Below are 27,150 nucleotides of genomic sequence, written 5' to 3'. Positions count from 1 at the left end.
TTGCCCAGACTGATCTCGAACTCCTGGATTGCTCAAGCAATCCACCTGCCTTGGCCTCCCAAAGTGCTGGGATTACAGGTGTGAGCCACCGTGACCGGCCTGCTGTTTTAATTATTGAGAATTTTGTATTTTTTGTAGAGATGGGGTTCTTCCTCTCTGCCCAGGCACACGACTGTCTATCCCAGATGGCTGCACTGGCCTAGGACAGACGGTTCTTCCCCCAGTACGTCAAGACCCTGCAGGGTGCAACCTACAGAACAGCTGGGCTCCTGCATTCCTCCCAGATCCTGTCTTCAGTAGGACAACAGGCAACAAACTTAAATTTGGCAGTATGAATTTAGAAAAGGTTAATGTTTTCCAGAACAGTGAAACTACAGTATAAAGGTTAGACTTGAGAACCAAAGTTACTCTCTAGCTTCCCTCTTCTGCCCTTCGTGTGCTCGGCACTTGCATCTGTGTTCTCACTACCCTGAGCCCTGAGTTCTTCTGGGGTTGGCCCAGGAGGTACCTTGGTCCAGAGAGATACCTGGGAGGAAACCACATGGAAGCAACAACAGTACTACATATTTGTTATTATTTGGAGTAATTAGCCCCATAAATTCTCTTTTTTTTTTTTTTTTTTTTTTGAGACGGAGTCTCGCTCTGTCGCCCAGGCTGGAGTGCAGTGGCGTGATCTCGGCTCACTGTAACCTCCACCTCCCAGGTTCAAGCAATTCTCCTGCCTCAGCCTCCCCATTAGCTGGGACTACAGGCGCCCGCCACCATACACGGCTAATTTTTTGTATTTTTAGTAGAGATGGGGTTTCACTATGTTAGCCAGGATGGTCTCGATCTCCTGACCTCGTGATCTGCCCGCCTTGGCCTCCCAAAGTGCTGGGAATTCAGACGTGAGCCACCGTGCCCGGCCAGCCCCATAAATTCTTGATAGCAATTTTCCTGAGGTACTCAAGTTTTACTAGAAAAACAAAGCATCATGTTTTGATTCATTAGTTGTCTGGATGCTCACCCTCCTGTACTATCATTCTGGCTAACTATTAAGTACAATTACTCCCAGATTGAATTTATGACACCTGCTGCCCACCATGCCCATTAATCAAACAATAAGGGCAGGGCAAACTGCTTTCTCATGTTGTTTCAAACTGCCCCACCTCCTTCCTCTTCCATCTTATGTTATTAATGAAAGAGTTTGACAATACTTCAATGTTAGTGAAAATAAGAGAAAAGTCGTTTGTATCTTTAGGTGAGGGTGTAAATTGAAGGACATTTTGCCAAATCTAACAATTCCAATGTACATATCCTTTGACCTAGCAATTCCACATCTAGGATTATATTCATAGATATGTTCTAAGAAGAATGCAAGGATAAGTGTGAGAACACCCTGGAGAGTAAGATAATGCAAGATACTTAGACATTTAGATGTGCCACACACAATAGGTGTGAATGAGAAGAAGGATCTGCCCCCTGGGGCTGAGGTCTCTCAGTTCTGCTAAATTAGAAAAAGGAACAGTTATTTTTTTTTTGATAGGGAGTCTCATTCTGTCGCCCATGCTGGAGTGCAGTGGCACAGTCTTGGCTCACTGAAACCTTTGCTTCCCAGGGTCAAGCGATTCCCCTGCCTCAGCTTCCTGAATAGCTGGGATTACAGGTGCATGCCACTATGACCATCTAATTTTTTGTATTTTTAATAGAGACGGGGTTTCACCGTGTTGGCCAGGCTGGCCTCGAAATCCTGACCTTGTGATCTGCTTGCCAGGTGTGAGCCACTGCGCCTGGCAAAAAAAGGAACAGTTTTGAAGAATTTGATTTCGTTTGAATTTTAAGAATGAAATTAAAAGAGATGTGCTTGTTTATGTGTTTAGAGATATACATTCAATGTGTCATTTGTGGAGAACTACTGAAGAAACTCAGTCTGCTCACCTGAGGACCTGGGAAGGAGACCTGCTTTTCATTTGTGTCCTAGTGTGGTGTTGGAATTTATTTTAGCTCCATGTGAATTACCTTTTTTTTTTTTGAGACACAGTTTTGCTCTTGTTGCCCAGGCTGGAGTGCAATGGCATGATCTTGGCTCACCGCAACCTCCACCTCCCAGGTTCAAGCGATTCTGCCTCAGCCTCCCGAATAGCTGGGATTACAGGCATGTGCCACCACGCCTGGCTAATTTTGTATTTTCAGTAGAGAAGGGGTTTCTCCATGTTGGTCGGGCTGGTCTCGAACTCCCGACCTCAGGTGATCCGCCCACCTCTGCCTCCGATAGTGCTGGGATTACAGGTGTGAGCCACCGTGCCTGGCCCTTCAATTACTTTTATTGCATTAAGTCAAAGGGGAGGACCAGACAGCTGATGACATCATTGTGAGATAGACTGGGAACCAATAGTAGGGAATCGGATACTGGGAAACACTGGATGCAGCCTGCCCACATTTTGCCCTTAGCTCTGGGACCTCTGAACTTGGTAATGGTCTGATTTGGGTTTTTTTTTCCTCTAGGAGGGAAGGTTCCTGGGAAGGGAAGATAGAATCTATTTTTAATCTTAAGAAAACATAGCTCAATGTAGTAATTTTGGGCCCTAGTGTGACATTTTCTTCCATTATAATCCAAGTCACTTTTAAAACAAACAAAATCCTTTTCTTGTATATTTTGTGTTTGTAATGTTTCTAGAGGAAAATGCTTTTAAAATATCCTCACTTCCCTTCGTAAACTTGGGAGGGCTTGGGACCTGGTGGGGTATGTGTTTTGAATCATGCTGTCTGGGGGATTAGTGCCTGGAATCCAGATTCCTACTGGACAAAGTGCTGGGGTTTGAGGTAAGTGGGGTGGGGTAGGGGAGGGTTATATAGCTGTCACAGATTACAGAGCTTACCTGCTGACTTTGCTTCACAATTGTCGGTACATACACCTGCTTTGGCATGGACGTCCTGAGAGGGGACTTGGACCATGACCCGTGTTCCTTTCTCTTACCACTTGTTTTTTTCCATTTTGGCTGGGCGCGGTGGCTTATGCCTGTAATCCCAGCACTTTGGGAGGCTGAGGTGGATGGATCACGAGGTCAGGAGATCGAGACTATCCTGGCTAACACGGTGAAACCCTGTCTCTACTAAAAATAGAAAAAATTACTCAGGTGTGGTGGCAGGTACCTGTAGTCCCAGCTACTTGGGCAGCTGAGGCAGGAGAATGATGTGAACCTGGGAGGTGGAGCTTGCAGTGAGCCGAGATCGCGCCACTGCCCTCTAGCCTGGGCGACAGAGCGAGACTCCGTCTCAAAAAAAAATTTTTTTTTTGATATAACTTTAAATTTACAGAAAAACTGCAAGAATAATTCAAGAAACTCTCAAATACTCCATCTAGAGTCACCATTTGTTTGCATTTTGCTGTGTTTGCTCTGTCATTCTCTTTTCTATCTATACCTTTTTTTCTGAACCATCTATGAGTAATTGACAGAAATCATGCCTCTTTATTCCTAATTTTTTAATTCTTTTATTTTTTTTTGGGACGGGCTCTGTCACCTAGGTTGGAGTGCAGTGATGAGATCTTGGCTTATTGCCACCTCCGCCTCCCAAGCTCGAGCGATCTTCCTGCCTTAGCCTCCCGAGTAGCTGAGACTACAGGTGCAGGCTACCATGCTGGCCTAATTTTGTATTTTTTTGTAGCGATGGGGTTTCACCATGTTGCCCAGGCTGGTCTCAAACTCATCAGCTCAAGCTGTCTGCCTGTCTCAGCCTTCCAAAGTGCTGGGATTACAGACGTGAGCCATAACACCTGGCCTACTCCTAAATTCCTTTTTTTGTTTGTTTTGTTTTGAGACGGAGTCTCACTCTGTTGTCTTGGTTGGAGTGCAGTGGCACGATCTTGGCTCACTGCAACTTCTGCCTTCCAGGTTCAAGCGATTTTCCTGCCGCAGTCTCCCTGAGTAGCTGGGACTACAGGCGCGCACTACTACACCTGGCTAATTTTTGTACTTTTAGTAGAGACAGGTTTCGCCATGTTGGCCAGGCTGGTCTCGAACTCCTGACCCAAGTGGTCTGCCTGCCTCGGCCTCCCAAAGTGCTGGGATTACAGGTGTGAGCCACCACGCCTGGCATTTTTTTCTATTTTTAATAGAGATGGGGTCCCACTATGTTGCCGGGACTGGTCTCAAACTCCTGGGTTTAAGTGATCCTCCTGCCTCAGCCTCCCGAAATGCTGGGATTACAGGTATGAGCCACCGCTCCCAGCCAAGTTTTTTTTTTTTTTTTTTTTTTTTTTTTTTTTGAGACAGTCTCATTCTTTCGCCCAGGTTGGTTGGAATGCCGTGGTGTGTTCTCGGCTCAGTGCAGCCTCTGCCTCCCTGGGTTCAAGCGGTTCTGCTGCCTCAGCCTCCCAAGTAGCAGGGATCATAGGCACCTGCCACTATGTCCGGCTATTTTTGTATTTTTAGTAGAGACGGGGTTTTGCCACATTGGCCAGGCTGGTCTCAAACTCCTGACCTCAAGTAATCCTCCCGCCTTGGCCTTCCAAAGTACTGGGATTACAGGTGTTAGCTGCCGCGCCTGGCCCCAAGTCTATTCTTTTTTTTTTTTTTTGAGACGGAGTCTCACTTTGTTGCCCAGGCTGGAGTGCAGTGGTGAGATCTCGGCTCCCTGCGACCTCTGCCTCCCGGGTTCAAGCAATTCTTCTGCCTCAGCCTCCTGAATAACTGGGATTACAGGCATGGGCCACCAAGCCCAGCTAATTTTTGTATTTTTAGTAGAGACGGTGTTTCACCATATTGGTCAGGCTATTCTCAAACTCCTGGCCTTGTGATCTGCCTGCCTTGGCCTCCTAAAGTGCTGGGATTACAGGTGTGAGCCACCGTACCCGGCCTGGCCCCAAGTCTATTCTTAAGACCACAGAACTTTTGATTTAAGATTCACTGGACAGATACATAACAATACATAAAAAAAAGTTTTATTTACAAAATAAGACCTTTAAGTAGTTAGCTGCCAGTTGAAATAATGATTTGGACTGGATGTGGTGGTTTATGCCTGTAATCCCAGCATTTTAGGAGGCTAAGGTGGGAGAATTGCTTGAGCCTAGGAATTTGAGACCAGCCTGGGCAACATGGTGAGGCCCCATCTCTACAAAATATAAAAAATTAGCCAAGTGTGGTGGTGCCATGCTTGTAATCTCAGCTATTTGGGAGACTGAGTTAGGAGAATCGCTTGAGCCTGGAAGGGCGAGGCTGCAGTGAGCCATCATCGTGTCACTGCACTCCAGCCCAGGTAACAGAGTGAGACCCTGTATCTTTAAAGGAAAATTTAAAAAGCGATAAATGCAGGAGATCTTCCATCTTATCAAAAGGGTGCTGTTATAATTTATATATTTCTAAGTACTGGATGGGGAGGTGGAGTAGCAGCTCCAAGGTACTTTTCAGTGGTGGCCTTAATCTGCTGATGCATGGAAGGTGTTTTCTTCTTCCAAATAGCCTGGGATCTCCTGAATTTCCAGGTTGGGCCACTCAGGCATGGATTGACTCCTACAGTTCAGGCGGATGGAGATCCCACCAGCCCACAGCTTAATTCTTCAGATGCTTTATCTTCGTTTCTCATGTATCTTCAGTTGGCTTCTAATGTGAGCACATAAATGCCCTGCAGAATTTTTTTCCCGTCTTTATGCAAATCATTATATTTATTCTTTTTTTTTTTTTTTTGAGACGACAGAGGGTCTTGCTCTGTCACCCAGGCTGGAGTGCAGTGACATGATCACGGTTCACTGCAACCTCAACCTCCCAGGCTCAAGCGATCCTCCTACCTCAGCCTCCTGAGTAGCTGAGATTATAGGCATGCGTCACCACACTCAGCCAATTTTTTCATATTTTGTAGAGACAGAGTCTCCCTGTGTTGCCCAGGCTGATTTCAAACTCCTGGGCTCAAGCAGTCCATCAACCTTAGCCTCCCAAAGTGCTAGGATTACAGGCATGAACCACTGTGCCTTGCCTGCTTTTCATTTTTAATCCTTGGGTTCTAAAATGCAGGAATTAATTTCCAATAATTAGTATGGAATGGAATCCCACTTTTTCCTGTGTGCTGAGAGAATGATCAAAGATCACAGAAAAGAGATGGAGACAGAAGAAGGTGAGAGCAAGGGCATCTTTAAGGATTTCTTCAGTCTTATTAATCTGGGTGTAAATTCTGTGTGGCAGACAGCAGCTGAGGATCACCTGAAGTTTTGAGGAGGAGGAAAGCACTTGAGAGTAATAGGTTTTCTTGATTTTACTTTGTATAGAAGAGCCCGAACTGGACATATCTCCAGATATGTGCTGTGGTCTTTAAAAAGCAGCCCAACATCTTTTGCTGGGGAAGGCCAGCAATGTGGGAGCTAGTGGGGCCTGGCCCAGGAGCCTTGCGTTCACCGGGTCACTGGGAACTGGTGCTCTCTGATGCCCCTCTATGCAAGCCTGATTTTGAAATCAAATGTGGTGGGCATCCCTGTCCATAGTGTTGGCCTGGCCCACCATTTCACTGGTCATAGAATGGCTGTAGCTTTGCAGAGCAGGGATTGCGAGAATGGAAGAATGTCTTTTGGCTCTTTTGCTCTAGCTTTTGGAAGTACGTTAGAGAAGTTTGATTTTTTAGAATTTGTAGCTGTGGCAAGACTGAAGCAGGTAAAAGGGCCAATTAGAACCATCTGTGGGAGGGAAGGAATTCTGTTAGCAGGAAGGAAAACCTGAGCAAAGGGAGGGGGTGCTAGTTTTGTCTTGTTCTTTTATAAACACAGTGTGTTGATATGGCAGTTCCTGGCATGGGTGAAATGTTTTTGATGGTTGAGCATTAAGAATGTAGCCAAAAACAAGAATGTGGCTAAAAGCAAGTCACCACTTTAAACACTGAAGGTTGAAGCATTTGCCTAGATAAATATTCTGCAGTGAATATGCCAGAACTCCCACATACCTGTTTGGCTCCTGAGGCATTGTGCTTAGGGTCCCAGGCCTTTATTATAGGGCTGCTGGCAGGGTCAAGGGCTGGGTTGCCTGGAGCTTCCCTGACATTTCACCTCACTCCTCTGTTTTGGAGTCTAATTAGCCAATTAGGTCAGAAAGGCCAGCAGCCAGCACACTTTTTCTAAATTTAATTCATCATTGCTAGATTAGCATATTAATTTTGAGCTGTGGCACTTATTTTTAATCTTTCATAGTGTAATGGAAAAAATACCAAAAAGCTCAGCATTGAACTTCAAAGTGTGAAATCAGGTGATCATTGCCTTTATGCTTGGTGAATTATTATTATTATTTTCGGAGACAGAGTCTTGCACTGTCATCCAGGCTGGAGTGCAGTGGCACGATCTTGGCTCACTGCAACCTCCGCCTCGCAGGTTCAAGTGATTCTCCTGCCTCAGTCTCCCGAGTAGCTGGGACAACAGGTGCCTGCCACCACACCCAGCTAATTTTTGTATTTTTAGTAGAGACGGGGTTTCACCATGTTAGCCAGGATGGTCTCGATCTCTTGACCTTGTGATCCGCCCACCTCAGCCTCCCAAAGTGCTGGGATTACAGGTGTGAGCCACTGGCGCCTGGCCGCTTGGTGAATTATTTAGGGGATTTAGTGGAAGTTCCTTTCGTGTACTCTGCGGGCATCTGCTGAGTACCTGCTTGGTGCCAGGCATCTACTGGGAGAGAAAGCAGCAGAGTAAATGCTGTCAAGACCCTTGCAGTGGACCTCTTCTCCCCCTTTTCTCTCAAGGGAACCATTGGCATCCAGCCTTGACCCCCAGTAGACACTGATCATCCTGCCCCCACAGGGTAGCCCCACTGTACCTTTGTACTGAGTTGGGGAGGGGATGGGATAGCCAGGGGGAGTTTGGGGAAGTCAGAAGGCAGCTTTCAGTTTCTATTACAGTAAGCACTTGGAAAATGGCTGTTTATAATGTATTAGTATAAATACTTGGTTTGTTACCACTTGTGTTTCCTGATTTAGTAATGTATATAAATCTTAATTGAATATTTTTGTGTGAAACTTGGAAAGACTGCATCTATAGCAAATAAAGCCTTACACCTAGCACAGGGTAGGTAGTTGGTAAACGTGCTGAAGTGTTAATTGTTGGGCTGTCTTCAGAGAATTGTAGTTTGCTTTAATTGCATTTTTTGATGCCGCACGGGTGCAAGGATGTGGTAATTCATTCCCGCTTGGATTCTGCTGAGGCTGGCCACCCACCTCTCAGACTTATTCCCCCACCACCACTCCACCTCCCACTCTAGCTGCTGCAGCCAAATGTACAGTTAGGGCCGGGCACAGTGGCTCATGCCTGTAATCCCAGCACTTTGGGAGGCTGAGGTGAGCGGATCACAATGTCAGGAGTTCGAGACCAGCCTGGCCAATACGGTGAAACCCTGTCTCTACTAAAAATACAAAAATTAGCTGGGCGTGGTGGCAGGCACCTGTAGCCCCAGCTACTCAGGAGGCTGAGGCAGGAGAATCGCTTGAACCCGGAAGGCAGAGTTTGCAGTGAGCTGAGATCGCGCCACTTGCGCTCTAGCCTGGGCGACAGAGCGAGACTCCGTCTCAAAAAAACAAAAACAGAAAAAAAAACCCAAATGGATGGTTTGGCCTGGTCCTTGTCTTTGGCCTCAGTTTATCCTTTTCTGTCTTCAGTGTCTTACCTGGGCACTGGTGATTAAAGTACTGGACCATGTCATCACGGGGATATGCCCCTAAAATCCTCCTAAAGTATTTTCTTCTGAAGTCTAATTGGTGTAACTAAGTAATGTTTTCTAAAATATTGTGGCAAAATATACATAACATAAAGATGGTGTATTTATTTATTTATTTTGCTTTGTCACCCAGGCTGGAGCACAGTGGTGGAGTCATGGCTCACGGCAGCCTCCACCTCCCAGGCTCAAGCAGTCCTCCCCCCTCAGGCCGAGTAGCTGGGACTACAGGTGCATGCCTACGTACTTGGCTAATTTTTTAAATTTTTAAATTTTTTTTTTTTTTTTTTTTTGAGATGGAGTCTCACTCTGTCGCCCAGGCTGGAGTGCAGTGGCACGATCTTGGCTCATCACAACCTCCACCTCCCAGGTTCAAGCAATTCTCCTGCCTTGGCCTCCTGAGTAGCTGGGATTACAGGCGTGCGCCACTGCACGTGGCTAATTTTTTTTTGTATTTTTAGTAGACAGGGTTTCACCATATTGGCCAGGCTGGTCTCGAACTCCTGACCTTGTGATCTGCCTGCCTCGGCCTCCCAGAGTGCTGGGATTACAGGCGTGAGCCACTGTGCCCGGCCTAAATTTTTTTTTTTTTTTTTTTGGCACAATCTCGGCTCACTGCAACCTCCACCTCCCGGGTTCAAGCAATTCCCCTGTGTCAGCCTCCTGAGTAGCTGGGACTACAGGCGTGCACCACAACACCCAGCTAATTTTTGTATTTTTAGTAGAGATGGGGTTTCACCATGTTGGCCAGGATGGTCTCCATCCCTTGATCTTGTGATCCACCCGCCTCAGCCTCCCAAAGTGTTGGGATTATAGGTGTGAGCAACTACGCCTGGCCTAAATTTTTTTTTGTAGAGATGGGAGTATCACTATGTTGCCCAGGCTTGTATTTTAATATACCATCTTAACCATTAAAAACGTTTTTTTTAGGGGCTGGCTGTAGTGGCTTGTCCCTATAATCCCAGTGCTTGGGGAGGCTGAGGCAGGAGGATTGTTTGAGCCAGGATTTTGAGACCAGCCTGGGCAGCATAGTGAGACCCTGTCTCTACAAAATAAAAACTAAAAAATGGCCAAGCATGATGGTTCACACCTATAATCCCAGCACTTTGGGAGGCCGAGGTGGGTAGATCACCTAAGATTAGGAGTTCAAGACCAGCCTGGCTAACATGGTGAAACCCCATCTCTACTAAAAATACAAAAATTAGCCGGGCGTCGTAGTGGGCACCTATAATCCCAGCTACTCGAGAGGTTGAGGCGAGAGAAGCTCTTGAACCCAGGAGGCGGAGGTTGCAGTGAGCCAAGATTGTGCTGCTGCACTCCAGCCTGGGTGACAGAGCAAGACTCTGTCTCAAAAAAAATAAATAATAAAAAAAATAAAAAATGAGCCAGGCATGGTGCTGTGAACCAGTAGTCCCAGCTGTGGGAGGCTGAGGCAGAAGGATCACTTGAGCCCAGGAGTTCGAGGTTACAGTGAGCTATTACTGTACCACTGTACTCCACTGTGGGTGATAGATTGAGAGACTGTCTCTCAAAAAAATAAAAATAACAACCCCAAACCCACCTTTTTAAATTGTGAAAAACACAATATAAAACTTAACCATCTTCAAAGTCAAGTATACTGTTCGGTAATAAATAATGTTTAATGCAGTGTATGGACTTCCGTGGAATGTAGAAGGAATTCTTTCAGTGAGCCCCATCACGTACCACGTTAAAATCTACTCAGATTAAAAGCCATGGTTCAGTGGAGAATGACTGTTCTGGGTTTTGAACCTTGCTTTTCTTCCCTTTCCCTAGAACATGTCTGCACTTGGGTGGATTTATACCTAGGTTTTAAACCTTTGCTTCCTGTCTTTGTTGGAAAAAACCAAACCACCGCCAGCAGAAGCGACTGCCCTTTGTTTATCTGTGATAAGTGAGAATTTGCAAGAATTTTCCAAGTGAGAGAAGTGTTCAAAGTAGCTTTTATGTTTGATAGAATGTGTAGTGCTTGCCTCTCAGGGGTGGTATTTTTTCTCCCACATATTTTTACCTTTAAATCTCTTGCTGTATATGTGACCCTGGCTCCCTTTGGTTGGTCCTCCAGCTCCCTGATGGCCTGGGGCTCCCTCCATATCACTGGTGGTATTTCCACATTGCCTGCAGTTTAGGTAGGAACCTGTCCCATGTCAGGGCAACTTTATCTATCCCCTGAACTGAGCAATTTTAATTTTAGGGTGATACCTTGAATCTTCACCAGTCACTTGACTTCAGACCTTTCTCATCTGACGCCAAGGAGTCAAAAAGGCCTGTTTTTAACTAGAAGCAGAGACATCTGCGGTTTTTTTTTTGATATTTGGAGCTCAAAGAAACAATGACTTCACACCACTGTTTTCCATTGTGTTAAGTACATCCTGTTGGCCGTGATATTGAGCAGTTTTAAACTGGTTAACCTTTCAGAAACTTTATATTAATGTTGGACTGACAGTTAATATTTAACTCGTCAAAGTGTTTTTTGCTAGATTGAACCTGAAGTGGTAATATTTCTGCTTTTTATGTTTTCCAAAACCATTTAAAATAGGAACATGGTATTATTTTAACCTGGTTTTAAAATGAATATCCCATTTTCTTTATTATTATTATTATTAATTTTTTTTTTTTTGAGATAGGGTCTTGCTGTGTCACCCAGGCTGGAGTACAGTGTTGTAGTCTCACTGCAATCTCACCATCCTGGGTTCAAGCAATTCACTCACCTCAGCCTCCCAAGTAACTGTGATTACAGGCATGCGCCACCATGCCTGGCTAATCTTTGTACTTTTTTGTAGAAACAGGGTTTCGCCATGTTGCCCAGGCTGGTCTTGAACTCCTGGGCTCAAGCAATCTGCCCACCTTGGCCTCCCAAAGTACTGGGATTCTAGGTGTGCGCCACTGCACCTGGCCATTCCTTAAATATTTTAATTACTGTGGCAAATGATAGCAATTTAACAGCTTAACTACTATTTTTAGGTAGCATAGTTGTTTGGGAGTAGGGGCTCCTAGGAGTGGTGGGATGGGCTACCTCTGCCAAATTTTGTGTGGTTAATAATGGGTTGAGTCTCCCAACTTTTCTTTTATTCTTGGGAAGCAAAAACTAATAGAGAGCTGTTCTTTTAGAGTTTTTAGGTTAAGATGTCTGAAAGTTTCAGAGCCGGATGCAGTGGCCTGTGCCTGTATTCTCCTATTTGGGAGGCTGAGGCAGGAGGATCACTGGGGAGTTCAAGGCTGGTGAGCTGTAATTGTTTCTGTGAATAGCCACTGCACTCTAGCCTGGGCAACATAGTGAGACCCTGTCTTAAAATTAAAAACAGAGGTAAATATATATCTGAAAGTTTCATTCACTGTGCGTTTTTCTATGGATGAGGAAACATTAATTTTATGGCAAATTGAGTTGGTGCCACATGTGCATTTGTTCTTCACATCTGTTGAGTGGAAAGCATTTATTAACTGAATTCCCTGTGTGCGTGGGCACTCATAGCTCTGGGGAGGCAGCCTGAGTGGAACAGAGCCGCTTATTCCATAAGGCTCTCTGGACAGAATGGGGTCATAAGGGCCTGGCTCCTCATGGGCATCTCCCCTTTCCTCCCACCAAGCAACATCCTTTGGTTGCATCTTCCTGGGGGATGGTATTGGTGGTGGTGATGGGAGGGGCCAGTGGGATCCTTACCTGCTGAACCTTACCCTTGGATGCCTGGTGTCCTTGCCAGTTACTGTATAATATTTTTGATTTCCTAGTTATATCCCTGATGGCTGATCTGATAAACTTTAAATATACCTGCCTCTAGGGTAGCTTTAATATATTTTGGCTACAAAGGTCACTACCTTTTAGGTATTATTGATAACTTGACATTTTACTTCTTTTTTTTTTTTTTTTTTTTGAGACGGAATCTTGCTCTGTTGCCCAGTCTGGAGTGCAGTGGTATGATCTTGGCTCACTGTAGCCTCCGCCTCCTGGGTTCAAGCAATTTTCCTGTCTCAGCCTCCCGAGTAGCTGGGATTATAGGTGTCCGCCACCATGCCCGGCTAATTTTTTTATTTTTAGTAGAGATGGGGTTTCACCATGTTGGCCAGGCTGGTCTCGAACTCCTGACCTTGTGATCCGCCCGCCTCAGCCTCCAAAGTGCTGGGATTACAGGCATGAGCCACTGCACCTGGCCTGACATTTTACTTCTGCCCATCACTTGAGAGTCCCATATATCACAACTGGGAGGAAGGGAGTGCCTGGTCATTGGCAGATGTGAGCCACTTACTGGCCCTACCCCAGCTAGCTCTGGTTCTGGCTGAGGGTGTTTATCTGCAGTGAGTCTCAGGGTCTGGGGTCTGGGGTGGTGCTGAGAGCTTAGACTCAGTTGTGGGTACTGCACTGGGTGCTGGCACAGAGGAATAAGGTTCCCATTCCCACTACTCGAAAAAGAGAGCTTCGGTAGCTCCTGTCTGCCAGTGGTGAATCCAGCTAAGACATGTTCTTGGGCTGCCTTGAGCACTTCCTACTCTTTTAGAGAATACAATATGAATGAGTGTGAGGTGTTAAATTGGGTAGCTGTGTCAGGAAGACTAGGTGGCTGTGGCCAGAATCTTTCCCTGGTTCCCAAGCACTGTTTTCTCCCACATGTTCTGGCCATCAAGCTGTATGTGACCACGATTTGAGTATTTACCTCTGTTTGGACCTTGGTCTCTGAACCACGAGGAGGAGGATCTCTGTAGTGCCTCTACCTGAATGACCGAGTATATGAGTATGAGACTGTGTAAAAAAACTTCCAGAGGGACATTCTGATACAAGTATATGGATGCAGCCTATCAGATTCCTAGCACAGGCAGACATGACCCTTGCTTATAGGAAGCCAGCATCAGAAAGACAAAAGGGTGTTTTATTACCAAGTTGCAAAAAATTTTTCTCCTTAGAGCATGGAAAACCAATACATAGTAGTTGGAGTTGTGCCCTGAACATCGCCTGCCTGCTAAATGCAGAGCACTTAGTCATGCCCATGAAACAGACACCCCATGTCGTCATGTGTCCATAGATAGCAGACAGCTTAAGTTCCTGGTAGGGCAGGGTGTGTCTCATAACTGACTGTTTTTAAATAAGCTGAGAATTTTAAAATTGAGAATGAGATTGGAATAGTGAAAGATCAGCTGGATCTAATAAGTGAAGTAAAGACTAAAGATGATGGGAAGAACCTAAAAGAAAGGTCCTGTGTCTCCCCATTCATTCATTAGGTGTATGGTGTATATCTGGCACTGGATGAGTGCTGGGCACATATTAGTGATTGCAACAGATGTATCCCTGCTCTCCCACAACTTATAGTCTTGTGGGGGTGTTGGTTGAGCTGAGCCATTTACTAAATTAGAATTAAAATGCGGCTGGGCACGGTGGCTCATACCTGTAATCCTGGCACTTTGGGAGGCCGAGGTGGGCAGATCACCTGAGGTTGGGAGTTCACGACCAGCCTGGCCAACATGGCGAAACTCTGTCTCCATTAAAAAATACAAAAATTAGCCAAGCATGGTGGCAGGTGCTTGTAGTCCCAGCTACTTGGGAGGCTGAGACAGGGACAATTGCTTGAACCCGGGAGGCAGAGGTTGCAGTGAGCTGAGATCACACCACTGTACTCCAGCCCGGGTGGCAGAGCGAGACTCCCTCTCCAAAAAAAAAAAAGGATTAAAATGCATAAGAAAGGAAAAGGCGAGTAAAGAAAACACTATGCAACAGTAAAGAAAACTGTAGGCCAAGCACAGTGGCTCACTCCTGCAATCCCAACACTTTGGGAGGCCAAGGCAGGAGGATTGCTTGAGCCCATGAGTTTGAAACCAGCCTGGGTAATATAGTCTGTATCTCTTCAACAGAATTTACAAATTAGCCTGGTGTGGTGGCATACACCTGTAGTTCCAGCTACTTGAGAGGCTGATAGGAGGTTTTCTTGAGCCCAGAGGTTGAGGCTGCAGTGAGTTGTGATTACACCATTTCCAGCCTGGGTGACCAAAAAACCAAAACTAAAACTACACAGAAAAGAGTTGAAGAAAAACCTTCAACTTGGAGCACTTTATAGAGATCTGAGGAGAAGACCCTCACCAGAGTACTGGGAGTGCTGGTTGTTGAGGAGTTCCTGGTGGAGGACCCCTCAGACATCACTGGAAATTAAATGGTTCTTGGAACTGATGCCCATAGGGCACCTCCATCTATGTACATGGTCATTTGGTCCCTTTTGCTGAGTGTGGCACTTAACATTGCTGGTGAGCCTGTGGTGGGCAAAAGTGACCCAGCCATCTACTGATGGCAGGGAGGGAAGGTTCCTGCGGAGGAATGGGTCTGAAATCCTGTGAGAGCCACCTGGTCCCATGGGCCTTGGAGTGTGGAACAAGGTAGTAGAGAGGAAAGAGGACAATGTTTTACCTATTGCTTATCTCACATTGATGACAGGAATCAATCAAATTATATCGTGCTAAACTGTAAGACATCTTTAACTTTCTTTTTTTTTTTTTTTTTTGAGACAGAGTCTTGCTGTGTCGCCCAGGCTGGAGTGCAGTGGTGCGATCTCGGCTCACTGCAAGCTCCGCCTCCTGGGTTCACGCCATTCTCCTGCCTCAGCCTCCCGAGTAGCTGGGACTACAGGCGCCCGCCACCACGCCCGGCTAATTTTTTGTATTTTTAGTAGAGACGGGGTTTCACCATGTTAGCCAGGATGGCCTCGATCTCCTGACCTCGTGATCCACCCATCTCGGCCTCCCAAAGTGCTGAGATAACAGGCGTGAGCCATTGTACCTGGCCAGGATTTTTTTTAAATTTGGGGATCACAGAATTCAGTCAAGCTCTGCACCTTCATGTGTTTCAAGTACTCAGTAGAGAACATAGCCTAACATCACATACCCCTAAGTATCTGCCACCCAACTACTTTGTCACACCTTAATGTTGTTTCTTTCTTTCTTTTTTCTTTTTTTGAGAGTTTTGCCCTTGTTGCCCAGGCTGGAGTGCAGTGGCATGATCTCGGCTCATTGCAGCTTCCGCCTCCTGGGTTTAAGTGATTCTCCTGCCTCAGGCTCCTGAGTAGCTTGGATTACAGATGCCCACCACCACACCTGGCTAATTTTTTTGTATTTTATTTTGTTTTATTTTATTTTGAGACAGAGTTTCGCTCCTGTTGCCCAGGCTGGAGTGCAATGGCACGATTTCAGCTCACCGCAACCTCTGCCTCCCAGGTTCAAGCGATTCTCCTGTCTCAGCCTTCAGAGAAGCTGGGATTACAGGCATGTGCTACCACGCCCGGCTAAATTTGTATTTTTAGTAGAGATGGGGTTTCTTCATGTTGGCCAGGCTGGTCTGGAACTCCTGACATCAAGTGATCCACCCGCCTCAGCCTCCCAAAGTGCTGGGATTACAGGCGTGAACCAGTGTGCCCAGCCTGTTCCATATTTTTATAAGATTTAGAAAGTAAAACACAAAGTTGGAGACCCTTTTGAACCCCTCCTTTTCCCCTTGCCCTCCTTTTGCAGTTACCAAAATCTTGAATTCAGTGTTTATGAACCTCTGCATGATTTTCTTATTATACATGAATCCATAAACAATATGTAATTTAAGCATTTTACTTATTTATTTTATTTTGTTTTATTTATTTTTTATTTTTTGAGAAGGAGTTTCGCTCTTGTTGTCCAGGTTGGATTGCAATGGCGTGATCTCAGCTCACTGCAACCTCCGCCTTCTGGGTTGAAGTGATTCTCCTGCCTCAGCCCCCTGAGTAGCTGGGATTACAGGCGCCCATCACCATGCCCAGCTAATTTTTTTGTATTTTTAGTAGAGACAGAGTTTCACCATGTTGGCCAGGCTGGTCTCGAACTGCCATCCTCAAGTGATCCGCCTGCCTCGGCTTCTCAAAGTTCTGGGATTGCAAGCGTGAGCCACCGCACCCGGCCCATTTATTTTTTGAGACGGAGTCTCACTCTGTCTCCCATACGAGTGTCTCTGGCACTACCAGGCTGGAGTGGAGTGGCGTGATCTCGGCTCACAGCAACTTCCGCCTCCCGAGCTCAAGCGATTCTCCTGCCTCAGCCTCCCATAAACATTTTACCTTAATGGTATTGTAACTTTCTGCAGTGGGCACTTTTCACTAAGCACTTTTTTTTTTTTTTTTTTTTTTTTTTTGAGGCAGTGTCTTGCTCTGTCTCCCAGGCTGGAATGCAGTGGCGCGATCTCGGCTCACTGCAACCTCTGCCTCCCGGGTTCAAGCGATTCTCCTGCCTCAGCCTCTGAGTAGCTGGGATTACACCACACCTGGCTAATTTTTGTATTTTTAGTACAGACGGGGTTTCACCATGTTGGCCAGGCTGGTCTCGAACTCCTGACCTTGTGATCTGCCCGCCGCGGCCTCCCAAAGTGCTGGGATTACAGGCGTGAGTCACCGCGCCCGGCCAGCACTTTTTGAGATTTACGCATGTTGATACTTGTTGTTTTAGTTCTTTTTAATTGTCCTACAGAGTTCCATGATATTCCATGAAAGCCTATTGATATATTTTCCAGTACATGGACATTAGGATTGTTTTTAACTTTCCAATGTTGCAGTGAACATGCTTATGCCATCTCTCCATATATGTTTGCACTTTCCTGTCTGTGTGCCTAGGAGTGGAAGGGCCCAGCTAGATGGTGAGTCTTCTCCAGGGTGTTGGGGCAGCTCACACTCCCACCAACAGCCATGTGGTCTTGTCCCCTCAGTGGTGTCACATTGGAACATTGTGGCCCATCTGATTGGTGTGGAAAGGTTTTTGCTGTTACTTTAATTTTCTTTTCCCTGATTATTGGTAAGGTTGAGCATCCTTTTTGTAAGTTTACTGCTATTCAGGTTTTCTTCTCTGTGAATTACTTGTTGGTTCGTTCTTCCTATCTTCAGCCCATTTTTATTGTTTTCGGTTGCTTGATATTTTTTGGTAAGGATTCATTACCTCTCACATGCATTGAAAAAGCTCTTTCCCAGGCTGTGGTTAGCCATTTTTTTCTTTCTTTAAGGTATCCTTTAGGTATTAAAAATTCTTGGCCAGGCCTGGTGGCGCATGCCTGTAATCCCAGAAGTTTGAGAGGCTAAGGTGGGTGGATTCCTTTAGCCCAGGATTTTGAGACTAGGCTGGGCAACATGGTGACACTGTCTCTACAGGTACAAAAACATTAGCCAGGTGTGGTAGCACATGCCTGTGGTCCCACCTACTTCGGAAGCTGAGGTGGGAGGATCGCGTGAGCCCGGGAGGTCGAGGCTGCAGTGAGCTGTGATTGTGCCATTGCACTCCAGCCTGGGCCACAGAGTGAGACCCTGTCTCAAAAAAAAAAAAAAAAAAAAAGAAAGAAATTTAAAGTTTTCTTTTTTTGAGACAGAGTCTCACTGTGTCAGATTTAAAATTCAAATTCAAATTTATCTTAAGATTTCAAAGATTTTTTGAGATAATTGTGGATTCACATTCAGTTGTTAGAAGAGGGATCCTATGTACAGTTACCCAGTTCCCCCCATGGTAACATCTTGCAAAACTATAGTACAATATATATCACAGGCAGGATATTGGAAATGGTATAGTCAAGGTACAGAACATTTCCATTGCCACAGGATATTTTATGTTGTCCTTTTATAGCCACATCTACTTCCTTTACACTCTGACCCCCTTCTGTAACTCCTGGCACCCACTAATCTGTTCTCTGTTTCTATAATTTTGTCATTCAAGAATGTTATAAAAATGAAACTATATAGTATGTAACCTTTTGGGGTTGGCTTTTTCTTTCACTTAGCAAGATTGCTTGGAAATTCATCCAAGTTGTTGAGCGTATCCATAGTTCATTCATTTTTATTGTTCATTAGTATTCCGTGGTATGCATGTACCATAGTTTGTTTAATCATTCACCCATTGAAGGACATCTGGGTTGTACCATTTGTTGAAAAGGCAATTTTTTCCCCATTGAATTGCTTTTGCATTGTTGTCAAAAATCACTTGGGTATATTTGGGTAAGTCTATTTCTGGATTCCCTATTATATTCCATTTGTCTATGTATCTGTCCCTCCACCAATACAGTTTTTTTTTTTTTTTTTTTTTTTTTTTTTTTTGACGGAGTCTCGCTCTGTTGCCCAGGCTGGAGTGCAGTGGCACAATCTCGGCTCACTGCAACCTCTGCCTCCCGGGTTCATGCCATTCTCCTGCCTCAGCCTCCCCAGTAGCCGAGTAGCTGGGACCACAGGCGCCCGCTACCACGCCCAGCTAATTTTTTTTTTTTTTTTTGTATTTTTAGTAGAGACGGGGTTCCACCGTGTTAGCCAGGATGGCTTCGATCTCCTGACCTCATGATCCGCCCACCTCGGCCTCCCAAACTGCTGGGATTACAGGTGTGAGCCACTGCGCCCAGCTGTATTCCCTATTATATTCCATTGGTCTGTGTATCCGTCCCTCCACCATTATAGTCTTCTTTTTTTTTTAATTTTAAAATTACTATTGTTATTTTCGAGACAGGGTCTTGCTCTCTTGCCCAGGCTGGAGTGCAGTGGTGTGAATGTGGCTCACTGAGCCTTGACCTGCCAGACTCAAGCGATCCTCCCACGTAGCTGAGGCCACAGGTGCATGCCACCACACTTGGCTAATTTTTAAAATTTTTGTAGAGACGAGGTCTTACTGTGTTGCCCTGGTTGGTTTCTAACTCCTGGGCTCAAGTGATCCTTCTGCCTCAGCCTCCCAGATTGTTGGGATTAAAGGTATGAGCCACTGCACCCCGCCCTTATTGTTCTTTTAATTACTATGTCGCCAAGGCTGGTGTCAAACTCCTGGGTTCCTCCGTCAGCCTCTTGTGTAGCTGGGATCACAGGTGTGTGCATAGTTTTCAGCATAGAAATTCTGTACATGTTTTGTTAGATTTACACCTAAGTAATTTTTTTGAATAGTTTAAATGATACTGTATTTTTAATTTTGGTGTCCACGTGTTGCAGTAGATTTTTGAATGTTTTTGTCTTCTGTGACCTTGTTGAACTCACTTATTATAGAACTGATATAGGACTATAAGGAGTTTTCTTATGGATTCCTTGGCATTTTCTACATAGACAATTATGTCATCTGCAAATAAGGGCAATTTTATTTTTTCTTTTCCAATTTGTATGCCAAACTTCTTTTTTTCAGACGGAGTTTCACTCTTGTTGCCCAGGCTGGAGTGTAATGGCGCCATCTTGGCTCAGTGCAACCTCCGCCTCCCAGGTTCAAGCGATTCTCCTGCCTCAGGCTCCTGAGTAGCTGGGATTACAGGCATGCACCACCATGCCCAGCTAATTTTGTATTTTTTTTTTTTTAGTAGAGATGGGGTTTCTCCATGTTGGCCAGGCTGGTCTCAAACTCCCGACCTCAGGTGATCCATCTGCCTTGGCCTCCCAAAGTGCTGGGATTACAGGCGTGACCTACCACGCCCGGCCTATTTTTTTTTTCTTTTTTCTTTTTTTTTTTTTTTGAGTCAGAGTTTCACTCTTGTTGCCCAGGCTGGAGTGCAATGGCTTGATCTCGGCTCACTACAACCACCGCCTCCTGGGTTCAAGCAATTCTCCTGCCTCAGCCTCCCGAGTAGCTGGGATTACAGGTGCCCGCCACCATGCCCGGCTGATTTTTTGTGTTTAGTAGAGAGGGGTTTCACCATGTTAGTCAGGTTGGCCTTTAACTCCTGACCCAGGTGATTCACTGGCCTCAGCCTCCCAAAGTGCTGGGATTACAGGCGTGGGCCACTGCGCCCGGCCACTATACTTTTTTTCTCACTTTATTGCACTAGCTAGAACTTCTAGCATTATGTTGTGTATGAATAGTGATAGTGGACATTCTTTGCCTTGTTTCTGTTCTTAAGGATAAATCACTCAGTTTGTCACCAGTAAATACAATGTTAGCTGTAGGGGTTTTTGGTAGATGCTCTTTATCAAGTTGAAGAAGTTCCCCTCTGTTCCTATTTCTCTGAGAGTTTTTTTATTATGAATCAGTGTTGAATTTTGTCAGATACTTTCTCTGCATCAATTGGTATGACCATGTGATTTTTTTTCTGTAGCCTGTTAATATGGTTAATTTTCAAATATTGAGCTGATTAATTTTCAAATATTGAGCTCTCCTTGCATCTCTGGAATAAGTACCACTTGGTCATGGTATATATTTCTTTTAATATATTGCTGAATTCTGTTTGATCATGTTTTCTTAAAGACTTCCGTGTCTGTTTTCATGATAGATACTGGTCTATAGTTTTGTTGTAATATCTTGGTTTGATTTTGATATCAAGATAATGCTACCTTAATAGAATGAATTGGAGCCAAGTGTGGTGGCAAATGCCTATCGTCCTAGCTACTCAGGAGGCTGAGGTGGGGGGACTCCTTGAGCCCGGGAGTTCAAATCTAGCTTGGGCAACATAGCAAGACCCCATTTCTAAAAAAGAAAAATAAAAAATAAAAAAAAAAAGAAAAATAAGTAAAATGTTAAATAAAGAAAATTCAATATATTAAAACAAAATGAATCAGGATGTGTTTCCTCCTTGTCTGCTTTCTGGAAGAGTTTGTGCCTGGCAGTGGCTCATGACTGTAATCCCAGAACTTTGGGAGTCCAAGGCAGGTGGATCACTTGAGGTCAGGAGTTCAGGACCAGCCTGGCCAACTCCTTCTCCAAAAAAAAAAAAAAAAAAGATTGGTAGAACTTATCACTGATGTCATTCAGGCCTGTAGATTTCTTTTTGTGGGAGTTTTAAAATTACAAATTCAGGGTCAGGTGTGGTGGTTCACACCTGTAATCCCAGCACTTTGGGAGGCCAAGGTGGGCGGATCACCTGAGGTCAGGAGTTCAAGACCAGCCTGGCCAACACGGCAAAACCCCGTCTCTATTAAAAATACAAAAATTAGCTGGGCATGGTGGTGGGAGCCTGTAATCCCAGCTACTCGGGAGGCTGAGGCAGGAGAATTGTTTGAACCTGGGGGGCGGAGGTTACAGTGAGCCGAGATTGTGCCACTACATTCCAGTCTAGGCGACAGAGCAAAGCTCCATCTCAAATAAATAAATAAATAAATAAAAATAAAAATAATTACAAATTCAATTTCCTTAATAATTTTCTTTCTTTTCTTTTTTTTCTTTTTCTTTTCCTTTTCCTTTTCCTTTTCTTTTGAGACAGTCTCAATCTGTCACCCAGGCTAGAGTGCAGTGGTGTGATTATGGCTTATTACAGCCTTGAACTGCTGGGCTCAAGCCAACCTCCTGCCTTAGACTCCTGAGTAGCTGGGACTTCTGTCTTAAAAAAAAATTTTATCCTTTCTGCCTCTGTAAAATAATTTTCTTAATAGAAATTATATCATATTGGATGAGTTGTAGTAGTTTGTATTTTTTGAGAGGAATCTGTTCGATTCATATTTGTCTGTGTAGAGTTGTTTATAGTGTTTCCTTATTTTTCTTTTGATGTCTGCAATATCTAGTGATATCTCCTGCTTCATTGTTGATGTTAGTAATTGTCTTCTCTTTTTTCCTCTATCATTCTTGAGATTGATACATTTTATTAATCTTTTCAAATAACTAGTTATTTGTTTCAATGGTTTTTCTCTGTTTTTGTTTTCAGTTTCATTGGGGTTTTTTGCTTTTTATTATTTCCTTCTGCTTGCTTTTGGTTTATTTGGCATTTTTTTTTCTTTTTTTTTTTTTAAATAATGAGATGGAGTTTTGCTCTTGTTGCCCAAGCTGGAATTCAATGGCGCATTCTCGGCTCACTTCAACCTCTGCCTCCTGGGTTCGAGCAATCCTCCTGCTTCAGCCTCCCGAGTAGCTGGGATTACAGGTGCCTGCCACCACACCCGGCTAATTTTTGTATTTGTGTTTCTTTGTGTGTATGTATGTATGTATTGTTTTTGAGACAGGGTCTTTCTCTGTCACCCAGGCTGGAGTGCAGTGGTGCAGTCTCCGCTCACTGCAACGTCTGCCTACCAGGTTCAAGGGATTCTCCTGTCTCAGCCTCCTAAGTAGCTGCGACTTCAGGCACGCACCACCACGCCCGGCTAATTTTTGTATTTGTAGTAGAGACGGGATTTCACCATGTTGGCCAGGCTGGTCTCAAACTCCTGACCTCAGGTGATCCACCAGCCTTGGCCTCCCAAAGTGCTAGGGTTACAGGCGTGAGCCATCATGCCTGGCATGTATTTTTAGTAGAGACAAGATTTCACCATGCTGGCCAGGCTGGTCTTGAACTCCTGACTTCAAGTGAACCGCCTGTCTTAGCCTCCCAAAGTGCTGGGATTACAAGTGTGAGCCACTGCGTCCGCCCGGCCTCAAAGTATTTTTCTAAGCCTCATTGTTACATTTGCCACATGGATGTATCTCTATATATACATGTATACATTTTTTTTTCTTTGAATCATTTTGAAGTGAGTTGCAGAGTGTTTGACACTTCGTCCCTAAGTACTTCAAAATACAACTCATAAGATTGAGGATGATTCCCTATAGAGTCTTATTACCATCATATCACCTAAGAAAAATAACAGTAAATCCCATTTCCAGTTTACATGCAAAATTCCTCAATTACTCCTTTGGGAGCTGGGCTCATATGTTTTTTAAAAAATAAATCCAGAATCCAGTCAAGAGGTACACATTGTCTGGGCAAGATTGCTCACCTTTCTAATCCTGGGAGACTGAGGTGGGAGCATCACTTGAGGCCAGGAGTTTGAGGCCAGCCTGGGCAGCATAGTGGGACACTGTCTGTACAAAAGATTTTTAAAAACTAGTGGAGTGGAGTGGTGTGCACCTGTAGTCCCAGCTATTTACTTGAGCCCAGGAGTTCAAGGTTACATTGAGCTATGAACATGACACTGTACTCTATCCTGGGCCACAGAGCAAGAGACTTCTCTGTCCCTACTCCCCCACCCCCAGAAAGATACACATATCAAGTCTGGTTGCTGTCTCTAAATCGAGAACAGTCATCTTATGTTTAGGGATGTCAGCATTTGGAGAGACCAGGCCAGTTGTTTTGCAGAAGATCCCACATTCTAGATTTGTGTGATTTTCTTTGCATGGCTCCCATATTTCCTGTAAATTGGAAGTTAGGTCTAAAGCAGTGCCACCCAACAGAAATATAACATGAGCCACATATGTCACTTAAATTTTCCTGGTAGCCACATGAAAAAAAGCAGATTAAATTAATTTCAATCATATATTTTACTTAATACTTTTTTTTTTTTTTGAGGTGGAGTCTCACTCTGTTACCCAGGCTGGAGTGCAGTAGCACTATCTCGGCTCACTGCAACCTCCACCTCCCGGGTTCAAGTGATTCTCTTGCCTCAGCTTCCTGATTAGCTGGGATTACAGGCACCCACCACCATGCCCGGCTAATTTTCATATTTTTAGTAGAGATGGGATTTTACCATGTTGGCCAGGCTGGTTTCAAACTCCTTACCTCAAGTCATCCACCCGCCCTAGTCTCCCAAGGTGCCAGGATTATAGGCATGAGCCACGGTGCCCGTCCTATTTAATACATTTCTTTATTATTTATTCTTTGTTAATACTTATTGTTTACTTAATATATTTTACTGAATATATCTGACTATTCAGAATATTACTAATACATATCATTTCAGTTTGCAATCAATATTTTAAAAGTATTAATGAGGCATTTTACATTCCTTTTTTATGAAGTTTTCAAAATCCAATGTATATTTTATATTTAATGGACCAGCCACATTTCCAGTGCTAAGGAGTTGCATGAAACTGTTGGCTTCTGTATAAGAGAGCATGGGGGTAAAAGGCTTGATCCAACTCGGGGTAGATGTTTTTGACAGTAGCTCCTGGAGGATAGTATGTGACTGAACCACTGGAATTGCTCAAGTCTGAATCTGCTTTTCTTTTTTTTTTCAGGCTCTGTGTGCTCCGGGATGGAGCAGGTGTGCAGAGGGTGAGAACCCAGCTCTGGGACCAAGTCACTTGCTTCCTTACTTAGCAAGACTATCGACTTGAGCAAACTTGGGCCTGGGATGAGGATGTCTGTGGGCCTCTCGCTGCTGCTCCCCCTCTGGGGGAGGACCTTTCTCCTCCTGCTCTCTGTGGCTGTGGCTCAGTCCCACTGGCCCAGTGAACCCTCAGAGGCTGTCAGGGACTGGGAAAACCAGCTTGAGGCATCCATGCACTCAGTGCTCTCAGACCTCCACGAGGCTGTTCCCACAGTGGTTGGCATTCCTGATGGCACGGCTGTCATCGGGCGCTCATTTCGAGTGACCATTCCAACAGATTTGATTGCCTCCAGTGGAGACATCATCAAGGTGAGACTGGATATAAAGCATAAATGAGGAAGAGTTCTCATCTTCCATTTTAGTTTTGGTGGCTTTTCCTTTTCAAGTCTAAGCTCCACCAATTCTGAGCTCAGTTCTTCCAGTACCCCCTTAGAAGAGGGACAGCCACTGATGTTCATAAGAGAATCCCTGTATACTTGGAATAGCATCCTAAACTTTATTCTTGTTCCTATTCTGAGGGCATAACCATGTAATAGTCTTTACTCTGGAAGTTCTACTGAACACTGATTTAGGGATTTGTTGGAAAGGTCTGTCACATGTATAGGGAAAGGTTACCTTTCGTAAAACAAAGAGTTAAACCAAGAAATATAGGACTTTTATGCTTTGAACTTACTTTTCAAAGTAAGATATAAATAAATATAGGAGTTCTGCTCTAATTTGCTGATGTATGTTTGCTAATGTAATTGATCACTTAAGAACCAAAATTAGTACCCAAACTTCAGCCTTGCACCATATCCTTTGGAGAAGCCATCCAGAGAACAATGGAATCTGAGACCTGTGTAGAGAAGAGTGTCTTGGTTGACCCAGGATAGAAATCAGGTGAAATAGGAAGCTTTTGTGTGATGAAGCACCATCTCTCTGTCTGAGTTTGTGGAACCATGGAATTTCCCCTAGATCCTGAATGAGTTTGTTTCATGGACAGGTGGGTGGGATGTACCCCTCAAGTTATGAACATCTTCTAGAGCAGAAGTCAGCACACTTCACCCAAGCTGGAGTGCACTGGCATGATCATGGCTCACTGTAGCCTTGACCTCCCAGGCTCAAGTGATCTCCCACCTCAGCCTCCCAAGTAGCTGGGACTGTAAGCACATACCAGCACACCTGGCTAATTTTTGTACTTTTTGTAGAGATGGGGTTTTGTCATGTTCAAGCTAGTCTTGAACTCCTGAGCTCAAGCCATCTTCCTGCCTTGGCCTCCCAAAGTGCTGGGATTGCAGGCATGCACCACTGCACCAAGCTCCAGGCAGTAAATATTTTAGGTTTTGCAGGCCATATGGTTTCTGTCAGAACTCCTCGACTCTGCCTGTGTAGTGTTAAAGTAGCCTTTACGATATGTAAATGAATGGGCAATAAAACTTTACTGTGGATACTTTTTCTTTTTAAATTTTTTACACTTATAGTCCCATTCTGACTTGAAACAGATTTTTGAATTTCATAAGAAGTATTCTTTTACAATTTTTTTTTTTTTTTGAGACAGGGTCTTGCTCTGTTGTCCAGGCTGGAGTGCAGTGGTACAGCCATGGCTCACTGCAGCCTTAACCTCCCAGGCTTAAGCCTTCTTCCCTCTTCAGCCTCCCAAGTAGCTGGGACTACAGGTGTGCACCACCACACCCAGCTAATTTATTTATTTATTTATTTTTGAGATGGAGTTTCGCTCTTGTCGTCCAGGCTGGAGTGCAGTGGCACAGTCTTGGCTCACTGCAACCTCCGCCTCCTGGGTTCAAGTGATTCTCCTGCCTCAGCCTCCTCAGTAGCTAGGATTACAGGCACACGTCACCACGCCCAGCTAATTTTTAAATTTTAATTTATTTTAATTAATTAATATTGAGATGGAGTCTCTCTCTGTCACCCAAGCTGGAATGCAATGACACAATCTCAGCACACTGCAACCTCCACCTCCCAGATTCAAGTGATTCTCCTGCCTCAGCATCCTGAGTATTTGGGATTACAGGCGTGCACCACCATGCCCGGCTAATTTTTGTATTTTTGGTAGAGACAGGGTTTCACCATGTTGGCCAGGCTGGTCTCAAACTCCTTATCTCGGGTGATCTGTCTGCCTTAGCCTGGCAACACCCAGCTAATTAAAAAAAATTTTTTTTTAGTTTGGGCGTGATGACTTACACTTGTAATCCTAGCACTTTGAGAGGCTGAGGGAGGCAGATTGCTTGAGCCCAGGAGTTTGAGACCAGCCTGGGCAACATGGTGAAACCCCAACTCTACAAAAAATACAAAAATTAGTTACAAAAAAATTTTTTTAGATAGGGTCTTACTCTGTCCCCCAGGCTGGTCTCAAACTTCCGGTTCCTGCCCTACAGCATTCCTTCTCTAGAGGTGTGGCCTACATGTGAACTAAAAGTATTCTAAGACCTATACTTTGTTAGGTATTTTCTGTATGTTCTCTGCATTCAGACTTCTACATACATTTAGTGTTCTGGCTTTCTGTTGGTGTGTTTAAACCACCAAAACAGTGGTTTAACTGA

The 27,150-nt window shown here is 44.6% G+C and overlaps 1 protein-coding gene across 10 annotated transcripts in view; it reads left to right on the top strand.

Moving 5' to 3' along the window:
- Positions 1 to 27,150, top strand: part of DAG1 (dystroglycan 1) — a 69,961-nt gene that overhangs the window by 20,387 nt on the left and 22,424 nt on the right. For 8 of the 10 annotated variants that reach the window (XM_054550755.2, XM_003776246.5, XM_054550754.2 and 5 more), the window contains one exon: positions 24,519 to 24,919. In XM_054550755.2, coding sequence (XP_054406730.1) covers positions 24,635 to 24,919 — 285 coding nt within the window. In that variant the 5' untranslated portion in view covers positions 24,519 to 24,634. Of the gene's footprint in view, positions 1 to 18,926; positions 19,016 to 22,355; positions 22,453 to 24,518; positions 24,920 to 27,150 lie in introns of those variants that run through there. The other 2 variants (XM_063722493.1, XM_054550756.2) reach the window with 2 other exon arrangements.

Source organism: Pongo abelii, chromosome 2 (genome assembly GCF_028885655.2).
Source record: "Pongo abelii isolate AG06213 chromosome 2, NHGRI_mPonAbe1-v2.0_pri, whole genome shotgun sequence".
In the NCBI taxonomy this organism is placed as follows: domain Eukaryota; kingdom Metazoa; phylum Chordata; class Mammalia; order Primates; family Hominidae; genus Pongo; species Pongo abelii.
The sequence above is the reverse complement of the archived record's forward strand: the minus strand, read 5'-3'. Positions and strand labels throughout refer to the sequence as shown.